Source organism: Gorilla gorilla, chromosome 4 (assembly GCF_029281585.2).
Source record: "Gorilla gorilla gorilla isolate KB3781 chromosome 4, NHGRI_mGorGor1-v2.1_pri, whole genome shotgun sequence".
In the NCBI taxonomy this organism is placed as follows: Eukaryota; Metazoa; Chordata; class Mammalia; order Primates; family Hominidae; genus Gorilla; species Gorilla gorilla.
In genome coordinates, this window is record NC_073228.2 from 56,610,946 (window position 1) to 56,625,269 (window position 14,324).

Sequence of the window (14,324 nt, forward strand, 5' to 3'; positions counted from 1 at the left end):
AGGTGGAGGTTGCAGTGAGGCAGAGGTTGCAGTGAGCCGAGATCGCACCACTGCACTCCAGCCTGGGCAACAGAGTAAGACTCCATTGCAAAAAAAAAAAGAAAAAAAAACCAAAAACTAAAACTATACAAAATACATACAGAAGTAGATGATAATGTGAAAAAAATGTGGTTGTTGTGCTGGGATTAATTTTTTAAATTAGTTTTTCATTACACAAGCAGTAAGTGAATGCATTCTTCTATTAAATTCAAACAGTATACATAAAGTAGGCCGGGCGCGGTGGCTCACACCTATAATCCCAGCACTTTGGGAGGCCAAGGCAGGCAGATCGCTTGAAGTCAGGAGTTCGAGACCAGCCTGGCCAACATGGTGAAACTCCATCTCTACTAAAAATACAAAAATTAGCCAGGTGTGGTGGCACATGCCTGTAATTCCAGCTACAGGGGAGACTGAGGCAGGAATATTGCTTGAACCTGAGAGGCGGAGATTGAAGTGAGCTGAGAACATGCCACTGCACTCCAGCCTGGGCAACAGAGCAACACTCTGCCTCAGAACAAACAACAACAACAAAAACCCGGTATATATAAAGCTACACATACCACTACCATAAAATCCTACTTACTTCCTCCCCTCAGTCCTAATCCCTCCCGTGCCCATTCAGTCTTCCCCAAGAGATAATCAGTTTGGTTTGTCTCCTTTCAGATCTTTTTCCATGCTTTTATAAGATGTACCCCCACAGAAACTTACAGCGGTTAGCATATAATACATATTATAATGCAACCTACTACGTATAGATTTAGTTCATTCCTTACGTGCTGTATAGCTTTTCATTATATAACGTTAGTAATATACAGGTATTCACTTACTGTTCATATTTAGGCTGTTACCCATTTTTTCCTTCATACACTTGGCATGAAAAATCATATAGATGCCTCCTTAGATACATACAGAGAGTGCTTCTTCAGTGAACACTAGGGTCATTCCCATTTTTTTGGCTTAATACATATTGCCAGACTTCCTTCCAAGTGGCTCTACCAATTTACATTCCCACAATTGTGCTTTTCCTAGCCTCTTGTTCAGTATTGCTTAGATACTTTCTACAATTCAACTTTTTAAAAATTATAGAAGAACCTATCCTGTATGGCCTATCTAAGGGTAGCTGTTTAAATAATGAAGAAAAATCAATATCCACTTATCCTGTCATTCAGAAGGTATAAATCTGGCACCCTGTTATTATGTCCTCATTTCTATTCCCAAGCAGACCATCTGTAATTCAAAGTAGAAAACAGTGTGGAGAGAGAAAGATACATACATATATATATATATATATATATACATATATATATATATATATACATATATATATATATATATATATATATATATATATGCCATTTGGCCTCAGTGCTCAATGTTAACACAAAGATATAGTGTTAACAGTATTACTATATGTGGGTATGTGCCTGGAAACTAAAAGTGGATCCACTCTTCCCTTCTACTATGTCCATACAAAGTTGTTCTTGGCTTTACCACAATACACATGGTTAGTACAGCCTGTAGAATGGATGGTGGCTCCGTATCTTTACTTCACAGACTGCCAGTGTCTATAATCAAAATGAACCACCCCATCCTTGCAAAGCATCAGGTTGCCCCATCTGCCACTACTTCTGTTCCCCCAGCATCCCTGAGCTTGAATACATCACATTAAAAAATATCGTAGTCTGAGAAAATTCTGCTCTTTTCTATCAGAAAGTTCGTATTAACAAGCATAAAAATGTGAAGAAAAAGATAGAATGAAATCTGTATGTTGTACAACAAAGCTCTTTGTCCATGAATCAACCAGTAACAATTTATAAACTTTAGAGGACAAATGGAGAAATACGCAAGTTGGATGGGTTTTTCTCTACTAAGAATGAATGCTCCCATTCTGAAACATGTAAAATACGCCACTATAAAATTAACAATTTAAATTAATTTCTGAGGAGGAATGTGTCTTTGAAAACTGCCCACAAGAACAGAACATAAATTTAAAAAGATATCACTTAGTTTATTGTCACAGGAAATCTGTTGTACACTTAAACGCTGCAGGAGAGTCTTAAACATATCATGGAGAGAATGTCCTTAAGTATTCATTAGTTTTTTTCGTTTCCATAATATAACAAAATGACTATTTAACATATGTTGATGACAAATGTTCTAGTTTATTCATTTGCTTCCAGCAGTTTCTCAAATCAAATACACAATTTATCATTCTCCTGGTTCACAAACTTCTGAAGCTATCAAAAATGTGGTACTCATTAGTTCAACTATATTAAAAAATGTTTCCAAGTATCCTTCTTTCCCTCAGGAGAGAAAACAAAAAACAAAAAACAAAAAACACCTTAGTCAAAAGACAGCTAATAGTCCAATTTCCTTTACAAATCTAACCAAATTGTAATAACTGATTATCTTTAACTCATCAAACAAAATAAGATTAATAATAAATGTTGCATCTAATCCAGCATTTTACTCTTTAAAAAGAATTTTTGGCCAGGCACAGTGGCTCAGGTCTATAATCCTAGCATTTGGGAGACCAAGGAGGGAAGATCACTTGAGACCGAGAGTTCAAGATCAGCCTGGGCAACACAGTGAGACCCCATCTCTATTTTTTAAAAAATATTAAATTTTTTAAATTAAAAAAGAAAATTTTTTGAGGCCAGGCGTGGTGGCTCACACCTGCAATCCCAGCACTTTGGGAGGCTGAGGCGGGCAGATTGCCTGAGCTCAGGAGTTTGCAACCAGCCTAGGCAACACGATGAAACCCCGTCTCTACTAAAATACAAAAAATTAGCTGGGTGTGGTGGCGTGCACCTGTAGTCCCAACTACTCAGGAGGCTGAGGCAGGAGAATTGCTTGAACCCGGGAGGCGGAGGTTGCAGTGAACCAAGATCGCGCCACTGCACTTCGGCCTGGGTGACAGAGCGAGACTCAGTCTCAAAAAAAAAAAAAAAAAAAGCGCCACTGCACTCCAGCCTGGGTGACAGAGCGAGACTCTGTCTCAAAAAAAAAAAAAAAAAAAAAATTTGAGACAGGGTCTCACTCTGTTGCCAAGGCTGGAGTACAGTAGTGCACTGTAGGCTTGACTTCCCACTCTCACCCTCCTTAGTAGCTGGGACAATAGGTCCATGCCACCATACCCAGCTAATTTTTCGGTTTTTTGAGAGTTTTTTGGTGGAGATGGAGTCTCCCTACGTTGCCCAGGCTAGTCTCAAACACCTAGGCTCAAGCAATCCTCCCACCTCAGCCTCCCAAAATGCTGGGATTATACACGTGAGCCACTGTGCCTGAATAGGTATAATTTCATAAAATTCTTGTAATTTATCAACTCTGTGTTGGTTCTTTTGTTTCTGGGAGAAGGAAGGAGGAAGGGAGGGAGAAAGAAGGAAGTGGTGGGGGCACCTTACACACAAGGTTACAAGTTTTCAGGTTCCCTAAGGGAATCAGTGATGATTCTCATGCACTATTATTCCCCCAAAACATGCTTAATCTGTTCAGGCTGCTATAACAAAATATCTCAGATTAGATAATTTATAAACCAGGGAAATTTACTGCTCACAGCTCTGGAAGCTGAGAAGTCCAAGATCAAAGTACCAGCAGATTCAGTGTCTGGTGAGAGCCTTTTCCTCGTAAACGGTACCTTCTGTGTCCTGACATGGTGGGACAAAGCAAGTTCTCTAAGGCCTCTTTTAGAAGGGCACTAATCGCATTCATGAGGGCAGAGCCCTCATGAAGTAATCATTCCTGAAGGCCCCACTTCTTAATACAATCACACTGGGAATTAGGTTTCAACATATGAATTTGGTGGTATAAGGGAACAAACACTCAGATCACAGCACCTGCTAAGCCAATCATATTTATTTGGTTTTTGAGGGGTTGTCTGTCTGTTTCAGACAGAAGCTCACTCCATCACCCAGGCTAGAGTGCGGTGGCGCGATGTCCACTCACCGCAACCTTTGCCTCCCAAGTTCAAGTGACTTTCGTGCCTCAGCCTCCCAAGCAGCTCGGATAGGTGCACGCCACCATGCCTGGCTAATTTTTCTATTTTTAGTAGAGACAGGGTTTCACCATGTTGGCCAGACTGGTCTCAAACTCCTGGCCTCAAGTGATCTGCCTGCCTTGCCTCCCAAAGTGCCGGGATTATGGGCGAGAGCCACCACACTCAGCAGCCCAAGCCAATCATATTTAACATTCATGAATTTACAGTCATTTACTATGTCCATTCTATTTCACTGTTATGAGCAGTCTTTTACAACATAATAAAGGCCAACATAATTTATCCATAAATTTATCCATAATTTATCCATAAATTCCATTGTTCACTAATGTTTGTGAAGAAACAAAAACCTAATCCTCTAATGAGATTCATCTTCTATATACGAGTCAAACCTTATATTTTAGACTCAAATTTTATATTTGTAAAGAAAGCCACAAATAACAACATGGATTTACATCTTCATCAAATGATTACAAAAAGGTCAGATGTTATACATTACTACTAGTACTATCTAAACCCATAATATTCAAGTTGAAAGTTAATTCCTTATGCCTTTTAGTTAAGAAATCATGTTATTTCAAAAAGGGAAAGTTTTGTTTAAATAAAGAAAATGTTCATTGTTTTCCAGTCTTCATTATCAACTAAGCTCTATTCAGTTAATCTAATTTCATAAATAAGCTTATTTCTTTAAAAATGACCATGTTTTAGCCGGGCGAGGTGGCTCATACCTATAATCCCAGTACTTTGGGAGGCCGAGGCGGGTGGATCATGAGGTTAGGAGTTCGAGACCAGCCTGGCCAACGTGGTGAAACCTTGTCTCTAATGAAAAAATATAAAAATTAGCCAGGCGCGGTGGCACGTGCCTGTAATTCCAGCTACTCAGGAGGCTGAGGTAGGATAATCGCTTGAACACAGAAGGTGAAGGTTGCAGTGAGCTGAGATCAGGCCACTTGCAATCCAGCCTGGGTGACAGAGCGAGACTCCATCTCAAAAAATAAATAAATAAATAAATAAATAAATAAATAAATAAATAAATAAAATAAAATATAAATGACCATGTTTTAAAGTTGAATTTAACTTTCAAGGAATTAATCTGTAACTAAAGAATTATCTTCCCTGTAATCATTCACTCAATATTTCCCCAAGGAACTCTTGTCCTCGTTAAGTACAAAACTTTTATTACTTTTTTCATTAGTCTATATTGTGACTTCATGGTAATAGTTATGAAGTTGTCAGAAACAAAGGAATTATTAAAAGAATGCATTAAGATAAACCATTTTTGTAAATAAAATTTTGTATGTAATTTTATTAAAATACCAAAAATAATGCCCAAAACAAATATATAAGAGAAAAACCAGAATAAATCTACCAAAGAGTTTGGCCTTGAATACAAACTTCTGCAAAGTGTCAACTACAAACTGACGTGAGAAATTAATCCATTTGGAGTGCTATGTGGGGTTTTTCGGCTCATTTTTGATTTAGAGAGAGGGTCTCACTCCCCTTTTGTTGTTGTTGTTGTTGTTGCGGTTTTTTTTGAGACGGAGTTTTGGGAGGCTGAGGCAGGAGGATCACTTTGGGCCGGGAGTTCAAGACCAGCCTAGAAAACATAGCGAGACCCTGCCTCTACAAAAAAAATTAAAAATGAGCCAGGCATGGTGGCACGAGCCTCTAGTGCCAGCTACTTGGGAGGCTCAGGCAGGAGAATCACCTGAGTCCAGGAAGTTGAGGCTGCAGTCAGCTATGATTGCACCACTGCAGGGACAGAGTAAGATCCTGTGTCTTAAAAAAAAAGTAATTATCTGTTCCAATTCCACTCCCAGGTGGAATTGAAACAAAAACTCAAGCAAATAGTGCACCAATGTTCATAGCAGCATTAGTCACACAACAGGAAAAGGTGAAAAGAAACTCACTGTCCATCAAAAGTTCAATGGCTAAACGATGTGTGAAAAACACATAAAATGGATTATTATTCAGTCATAAAAAGGACTGAAGCTCTGATCCACGCTTAATATTAACAAAACATTGAAAGCATTATGCTAACTGAAATAAAAAGACAGCCACAAGGCACAAATATTATATGATCCCACTTCTATGAGGTATCTAAAATGGACCAATTCATAGGGACAAAGTAAAATAGACGTTACTGGCAGTTGGGGAGGGGGAAATGAAGAGTTATTGTTTAATGGCTATAGTTTGTTTTGTGTGAGTGAAGAAAAAGTTTTCACATAGTGGTGGTGTTTACACAACACTATTGATGTACTTGGTGCCACTGAGCTGTACATTTCAAAAAGGCTATAATGATAAATTTTATGTATATTTTGTCACAACTTTTTAAAAGTAAAAAGTTATATACATATAAATATTCCTTAAATTTTTATCTACATTATCAAAAACTGGGAACAAGCTGAAGTATAAAAAGAGGAACAATTTAACACACATCAGTAAGAATGAAACTTGTTTATGCTAAAACAGAAAATATCAAATGATGTTTGCTAGGAGAATAACTGTTAAAAACATGCCCACAAAGACTGCACACTAATATACAAAAATTAAGATAATTCTATTATAATTTTCTCTCATTTCCTTCCTCTAGTTATATTAACATGTTAGATTTCTTTTCAGTCCACTAACAACAATATGCCACATCAAAATAATTATCCTGACTGCTATGCTACTGGGTTGAGATGGGTCTGTTTTAATACAAAGCAGCTTCAACTAAGAGCCGTAAGAATTACTACGCAGCCAAGCCTACAAAGGCAGTCCCAAGAAACAAGACGGAACACTCAAATGGCTATCCTTCTTCACTTTCACACTGACAGGTTGCGTTCTTCCCCACAGCTTACCTGCAGGCAGGGTCAGGGAAATTCAGAATTTCACAGGAGAATATGGAAAAATTGAGAGCAAGACATAAATGAATGGGATGCATTGGTGAAAGTTCTCTTACTGCAATATCACTAGCAGCTTTGTAAGCCACCAGGCTGTTCTCTGCCACCTCCTTCCTGTCATTTCCTGTGGCAAATTCTGCCAGATACCTGTGGTAGTCCCCTTTCCTACAGCAAAATTAAAAAAAAAAATTAAACCAGGAATGATGATTTTTAAAGTAAAATAGCTAAAATTGTTCAATATAATATGAAATATGTGAAGAAAATATACATAACAATTAACAAGTGTACTTCAATAATTTTAAACTCAGGAATATTTGGCTTCATTTCATTTTCTTAGACATTTCATACTATTTTCCTTATTAAATATAACCAAAAATCCCACAGAAATTAACTGAGGAGCCTCTAAATATTAACAAAACTATCACTTGATAGACTAGAATTAAACAAGCAAGTGGTTTCAAGAAATGGCACGAGTGTATTAATCATAAAATAAAATTTCTACATGAAACACTCAGCCAGCACTGTGCAATGTGTGGCCGTTTAGGGGAGGGGAATGAGATAGGTCCCATGAAAGTAAAACAATATAAATAAGTAAAGCAAAAGCTAATGCATTTTTATAATAGCCTGACCATCCTTTTATTCCAACATCAACTATCCTTCTAACATTAAACAATTATTTGTAAATAAAAGTTGGAAACCTACATAGAAGAAAGTCATGATTCTAAAAAGGCCAACTTTTAATCTTACATTTTCCTTTCTAGTATAGAACCTACATTTCATAATACAAAACCTTGGACTTGCCAGTTCTAGCTGCTGGAATGAGGTGTTTGTCCAGTACATCCAGAACGTCGCCACAGATTAACTTTAGCTCAGTCTCAACCTGAAAAAATAAAAATAAATTAAAAAAAATCAGATCATTGAAGTCTAGAAATTCTGTAAATTATTACACATTCTATCTACCTCTGTTTTTGTGGAAGAGAGCTTAGTGTTACAGAGAATTCATTTCCCTCTCCAAACTCCCTTCCTCCCTTTTGACACAAAAGCAGAGAAAAGCTGCCTGTCGGTTATCAAAAGTATCTTTTCCTTCCTGCCTGCAATTAAGTGCTACACACACACCACCCCCCACCCCAATACCCCCTCACAGTCCACCTGCAGAATCACCGATGACTGAAACTAAACACTGATGCTTCTTGGTAAATGCTGGTCAATTACATGAATCTTTCACAAAGTAGCAACTATTGTATCCATTTACTGGGGAAAACAGAAGCTAAGACATTTGCTCAAAGGTCATCCCCTTAAAAGAACTTAATAAGCAGAGCTAGAATTTGAAACCAGGCAGGGTGCAAGGGACAGAACAAAATTCAAACCCAGGCATTTTGCCTTCAGTACTTAGATTCCTAACAACGTTGAACAGACAATCCCTTTAGTGGAAGAGACCAAAACTAGTTAAGATACCAAAAATCTATGGACCAAAAAAACTACTGCCACTCATCTCTCTTCATTTATAATGCTGAAAATGTACAGCACCTCTAAACGCACATACCCAGCTTGCTTCCTTTTTTTTTTTTTTTTTTGAGACGGTGTTTTGCTTTGTCCCTCAGGCTGGAGTGCAATGGCACCATCTCAGCTTACTGCAAGCTCTGCCTCCCAGGTTCACACCATTCTCCTGCCTCAGCCTCCCGAGTAGCTGGGACTACGGGCGCCACCACCATGCCCGGCTAATTTTTTTTTTTTTTTTTGTATTTTTAGTAGAGACAGGGTTTCACCATGTTAGCCAAGATGGCCTCGATCTCCTGTCCCCGTGATCCTCCCACCTCGGCCTCCCAAAGCGTTGGGATTACAGGCATGAGCCACTGCACCCGGCCTGGTTTTTCTTTTTTTTTTTTTTGAGACAGGAGTCTCACTCTGTTGCCCAGGCTAGAGTGCAGTGGCGTGATTTCATATATAGTATTTATTATAATAACAGCAAAAGGGGGAAGAGGGCAATGGAGCTTTACAGGAGAAAACTACTTTCTGCAAGTCTTTATCTTTTTGCAGGTAAAAAGTCCTGCCTCAGTGTTGATGGCTTCCGACTCACTGAGGTGGTGGTTGTGGCACTTTCACTTCACTGTTTTTTTTGGTTTTGTTTTGTTTTTAGTAGAGACAAGGTCTTGCTTTGTTGCCCTGGGTGGTCTCAAACTCCTGGCTTCAAGCAATCCTACTGTCTTTGAAAATGTTGTGATTAATGAACTACCACATCCAGCCCTTTTTTAAAATAACAATAAAAGTGGCTACATCAATTGACTCTTCGTTTCATAAAACATTGCTCTGTAGCATGTGCCGCTGTTTGACAGCATTTTACCTACAGTAAAACTCTCTTCAAAATTGGGGCCAATTCTCTGAAACCTTGCTGCCACTTTATCAACTAAGTATAGGGCATATTCTACATCCTTTGTTGTCATTTCAACAATGTTTACACCATCTTCACAGGAAATAGATTCCATCTCAGGAAAGCACTTTCTTTGTTCATCTATGAGAAGATATTCTTTCAAGTTTGACCATGAGATTGCAGCAATTCAGTCACATCTTCAGGCTCCACTTCTAATTCTAGCTCTCTTGCTACTGGCCACCACATCTGCAGCCTCCATCAAAGTCTTGAATCTCTCAGTCATCCATGAAGGACAGAATCAACTTCTTTTCAAATTCCCGTTCACGTTGATATTTTGACCTCCTCCCATAAAACACAAATGTTCTTAATGGTACCTAGAATGGTGAATTCTTTCCAGAAAGTTTTCAATGTACTTTGCCCAGATCCATCAGAGGAATCACCCTCTATATAGCAGCCATAGCCTTTCAAAACATATTTCTTAAATAATAAGACTTTTACATCAAATTGACTCCTGGATCCACGGACTGCAGGATGGATGTTGTGTTAGCAGGCACGAAAAGAACATTTTCTTATACATCTTCATCAGAGCTCCTAGGTGACTATGTGCATTGTCAAAGGGTTACTAATTGGCCTACATTCAATATTGCTGTGTCTTAAGGAATAGGAAGGCCTGAGGAGAGTAGAGAGAGATGAGGGAACAGCCAGCTAGTACAGCAGTCAGAACACATACAACATTTATTAACTTCACCTCATAGTAACATCGAAGGTCACTGATCATACATAACCATAACAGATATAATAATGAAAATGTGTGAAACATTATGAGAATTTTAAAAAGGGACAAAGAGTCACTAAGTGAGCACATGCTGTTGGAAAAATGAAACTGATAGACTTGCTTACTCCAGGGTTGCCACAAACCTTCAATTTGTTAAAAATAAAACCATGCAATTCCTGTGAAGTACAATAAATAGGAGCCCAATAAAATGAGATATGCTTAAGAAAAAAAAAACAGATATGCTTATACATCTTACTAGAATTAACTACAGTCTAGCAAGATAAAGATAGTAAGCCCTACAACCACCACTAAGAAAATAACCCAAGAAAAACCGTTTTAAAAATCATAAAGAAGGCCAGGCCAGTGAGCCAAACACCTGTACTTCCCAGCACTTTGGGAGACTGAAGCAGGATAGCTTGAGCCCAGGAGTTTGACACCAGCCTGGGCAACATAGCCCATCACTACAAACAAAAAAAACTTATGCATGATGGCATGTTGTCGCGCAAATTCAGGGACCCCGAACGGAGGGACCGGCTGAAGCCATGGCAGAAGAACATAAATTGTGAAGATTTCATGGACATTTATTAGTTCCCCAAATTCATACTTTTATAATTTCTTACGCCTGTCTTTACTGCGATCTCTGAACATAAATTGTGAAGATTTAATGGACATTTATCGCTTCCCCAATCAATACTCTTGTGATTTCCTATGCCTGTCTTTACTTTAATCTCTTAATCCCGTCATCTTCGTAAACTGAGGATGAATGTCACCTCCGGACCCTGTGATGGTTGTGTTAACTGCACAAATTGTTGGTAGAGCATGTGTGTTTGAACTGTATGAAATCTGGGCACCTTGAAAAAACAGGATAACAGCGATGTTCAGGGAAAAAAGGAGATAACCTTAAAGTCTGGTGGCCTGTGGGCCGGGTGGAAGAGAGCCATATTTCTCTTCTTTCAAAAGCAAATAGGAGAAATATTGCTGAATTCTTTTTCTCAGGAAGGAACATCCCTGAGAAAGAGAATGCATTCCTAAGCGGGGGAGATCTCTAAAATGGCCGCTTTGGGAATGTTTGTCTTTTATTGTTGTCAATAAGGGATGAAATAAGCCCTGGTCTCCCGCAGCGCTCCCAGGCTTATTAGGACAAGGAAATTCCCGCCTTATAAATTTTGGTCAGACTGGTTGTCTGCTCTCAAACCCTGTCTCCTGATAAGATGTTATCAATGACAATGCATGCCCAAAACTTCATTAGCAATTTTAATTTCACCCCGGTCCTGTGATCTCACCCTGCCTCCATTTGCCTTGTGATATTGTATTACCTTGTGAAACATGTGATGTCTGTGACCCACACTTTATTCGTACACTCCCTCCCCTTTTGAAAGTCACTAATAAAAACTTGCTGGTTTTGCAGCTTAGGGGGCATCACGGAACCTGCCGACATGTGATGTCTCCCCCGGACACCCAGCTTTAAAATTTCTCTCTTTTGTACTGTTTCCCTTTATTTCTCAGACCGGCTGACATTTAGGGAAGATAGAAAAGAACTCATGTGAAATATCATGGGCTCAATTTCCCCCGACAATGTGGCAGTAGTCCCTGCTGCTTGTGAGGCTGAGCAGGGAGGATCACTTGAACCTGGGAGGTTGATATTGCAGTGACCATGACAGTGCCACTGCACTCCAGACAGGGTGACAGAGCAAGACCCTATCTCAAAAATAAAATAAAAGGGCAGCGGCAGCAAGACACAACTCCCAGTCAGCCACACCATCATGAGACTAAACAACCAATGCTTGCTTGACCAGTGAACCATGTAGCCAGATGATTTTTTCCCAACTGTAGGCTAATGTAAGTGTTCTGAGCATGTTTCATGTAGGCTAGGCTAAGCCAAGGTGTTAGATAAATAAGATATATTTCTTTCTTTTCTTTTTTTAAAGAGATGGGGTCTCACTATATTGCCTAGGCTGCAGTGAAGTGGCTGTTCACAGGTGCAATAATCATGCACTAAAGCCTCAAAATCCTGGGCTCAAATAATCCTCCTGCCTTATCAGAATGTAAGCTCATCATAACTCAAGAAGCATCTGTACTTAAGATTAAAAAGGTAGAAAAACACAACAAAACAAAACAGGAACTAAGTAGTCATAAGAAAAAAAAAAGGGCAGGCTGCCAACCCAGGACCAAGGGGTAAGGCCGTGCCAGTGGGCCTAGAGAACTGAATATCAAGCCACAGAGAACTATTTTCAAGTCTCAGAACTGAATGGAATTAGTCCTGCAGACTTACAAACCTGCTTTAAGCCCATTTTTTCCTTCCAATTTATCTCTTTTGGAGTGGGAATGCTTCTCTGCCTGTCCCACCATTGCATCTCAGAAACAGATAACTTGTTTTCTATGTATCACAGGTTTAGAAATAGAAGGGTTTTTTTTTCTCCTTTTTTTAAGACAGAGTCTCACTCTTGCCACCCAGGCTGGAGTGCAATGGCGCAATCTCGGCTCACTGCAACCTCTGCCTCCCAGGTTCAAGCAGCTCTCCTGCCTCAGCCTCCCAAGTAGCTGGGACTACAGGCGTGTGCCACCACACCCTGCTACTTTTTGTATTTTTAGTAGTGACAGGGTTTTACTGTGTTAGCCAGGCTGGTCTTCAACTCCTGACCTCAGGTAAGCTGCCTGCCTCAGCCTCCTAAAGTGCTGAGATTACAGGCGTGAGCCACCATGCCCAGCAGAGATAGAAATTTTGCTTCAGGATTAACCAACGTCTTAACCCATCGCCAATTCAGATGATTCAGAAGTTGAGATTTGGGACTTTCTGAGTTTATTCTATTCAGGTAAGATGTGAGACTTACTTATAGAGTTTACATCAAAATAGATTAACACTGTTGGGGGATACTGGGATACAGCACATCTATTTTGTATGTGGAAAGAACATAAATTTTGGCGGGACCAGAAGGCAGACTGCTATGGGTTGAATTGTGGTCCCCAAGAAATGTATGTGAAGTCCTTAACCCCCAGTATCTTAGAGAGTAACTTCATTTGGAAAAAGGATCATTGCAAATGTAATTAGGATGAGGTCACATGATGGAGTAAGGCAGGCCCCTAATCCAATATGACTGATCTCCTAATAAGAAGATGGCCATATGGAGACAGAGACAAAGGAAGAATGGAATGTGAATATAGAAGCAGAGATTAGGGTGATTTAAAAAAAAAGTGTCAATCATTGACACCCATCACCAGAAGCTAGGAGGCATGGAAGAGATTTCCCTTAAGAGTTCTCAGAAGGATCCAACCCAGCTGATATCTTGACTTCAGACTTGTAGCCTCCTTAATTGTGAGAAGAAATTTCTGCTGCTTTAAGCCACCCAGTTTGTGACATTTTGTTACAGCAGCCCTAGGAAACTACTACAGGGGGTGTATGAAAAATTGGCTATGAGCTGTTCATGTTTTAGAATCGGTTGATGAATGTACGCAGGGTGTTTCTTATATTATTGTTTACTGTTTTATATATTTGACAATTTCAGAAATAAATTCTTTTTTTTTTTTGAGATGGAGTCTCACTTTGTGGCCCAGGCTGGAGTGCAGTGGTGCGATCTCGGCTCACTGCAAGCTCCGCCTCCTGGGTTCACACCATTCTCCTGCCTCAGCCTCCCAAGTAGCTGGGACTATAGGTGCCCACCACTATGCCTGGCTAATTTTTTTGTATTTTTAGTAGAGACAGAGTTTCACCGTGTTAGCCAGGATGGTCTCGATCTCCTGACCTTGTGATCCGCCCATCTTGGCCTCTCAAAGTGCTGGGATTACAGGCGTGAGCCACTGCACCCAGCTCAGAAATAAATTCTTAATAAACCAAACAATGTCATAGTAAGTAGAGTAAGTATTAAAGCTTTAAAAAGCAGAAGCAAACAAATCAGAAAACAGTGGAATAAAATTGGAAATAGGCCCCAAAGCTGTTCTTTATATCAGGTATAAAAGACACAAATCAATGCCAGCACAGCGGCTCGCACCTGTAATCCCAGCACTTTCAGAGGCCAAGGTGGGCAAATCACCTGATATCAGGAATTCGAGACCAGCCTGGCCAACATGGTGAAACCCCGCCTCTACTAAAAATACAAAAAAAAAAATTAGCTGAGTATGGTGGTAGACACCTATAATCCTAGCTACTCGGGAGGCTGAGACAGGAGAGTGGCTTGAACTCACGGGGAGGAGGTTGCAGTGAGCCAAGATTGCACCACTGCACTCCAGCCTGGGCAACAGAGTGAGATTCCATCTCAAAACAAAAGA

General features: G+C 39.7%; 1 protein-coding gene across 2 annotated transcripts in view; it reads right to left on the reverse strand.

Moving 5' to 3' along the window:
- Window positions 1-14,324, reverse strand: part of LOC115933339 (14-3-3 protein epsilon-like) — a 41,908-nt gene that overhangs the window by 14,947 nt on the left and 12,637 nt on the right. Inside the window, exons 2-3 of one of the 2 annotated variants that reach the window (XM_063706523.1) lie at window positions 7,692-7,798; window positions 6,978-7,083 (exon numbers count right to left, since the gene is read on the reverse strand). In XM_063706523.1, the coding sequence (XP_063562593.1) occupies window positions 6,978-7,083; window positions 7,692-7,798 (213 nt within the window). Of the gene's footprint in view, window positions 1-6,843; window positions 7,084-7,691; window positions 7,799-14,324 lie in introns of those variants that run through there. The other variant, XM_031007097.3, reaches the window with a different exon arrangement.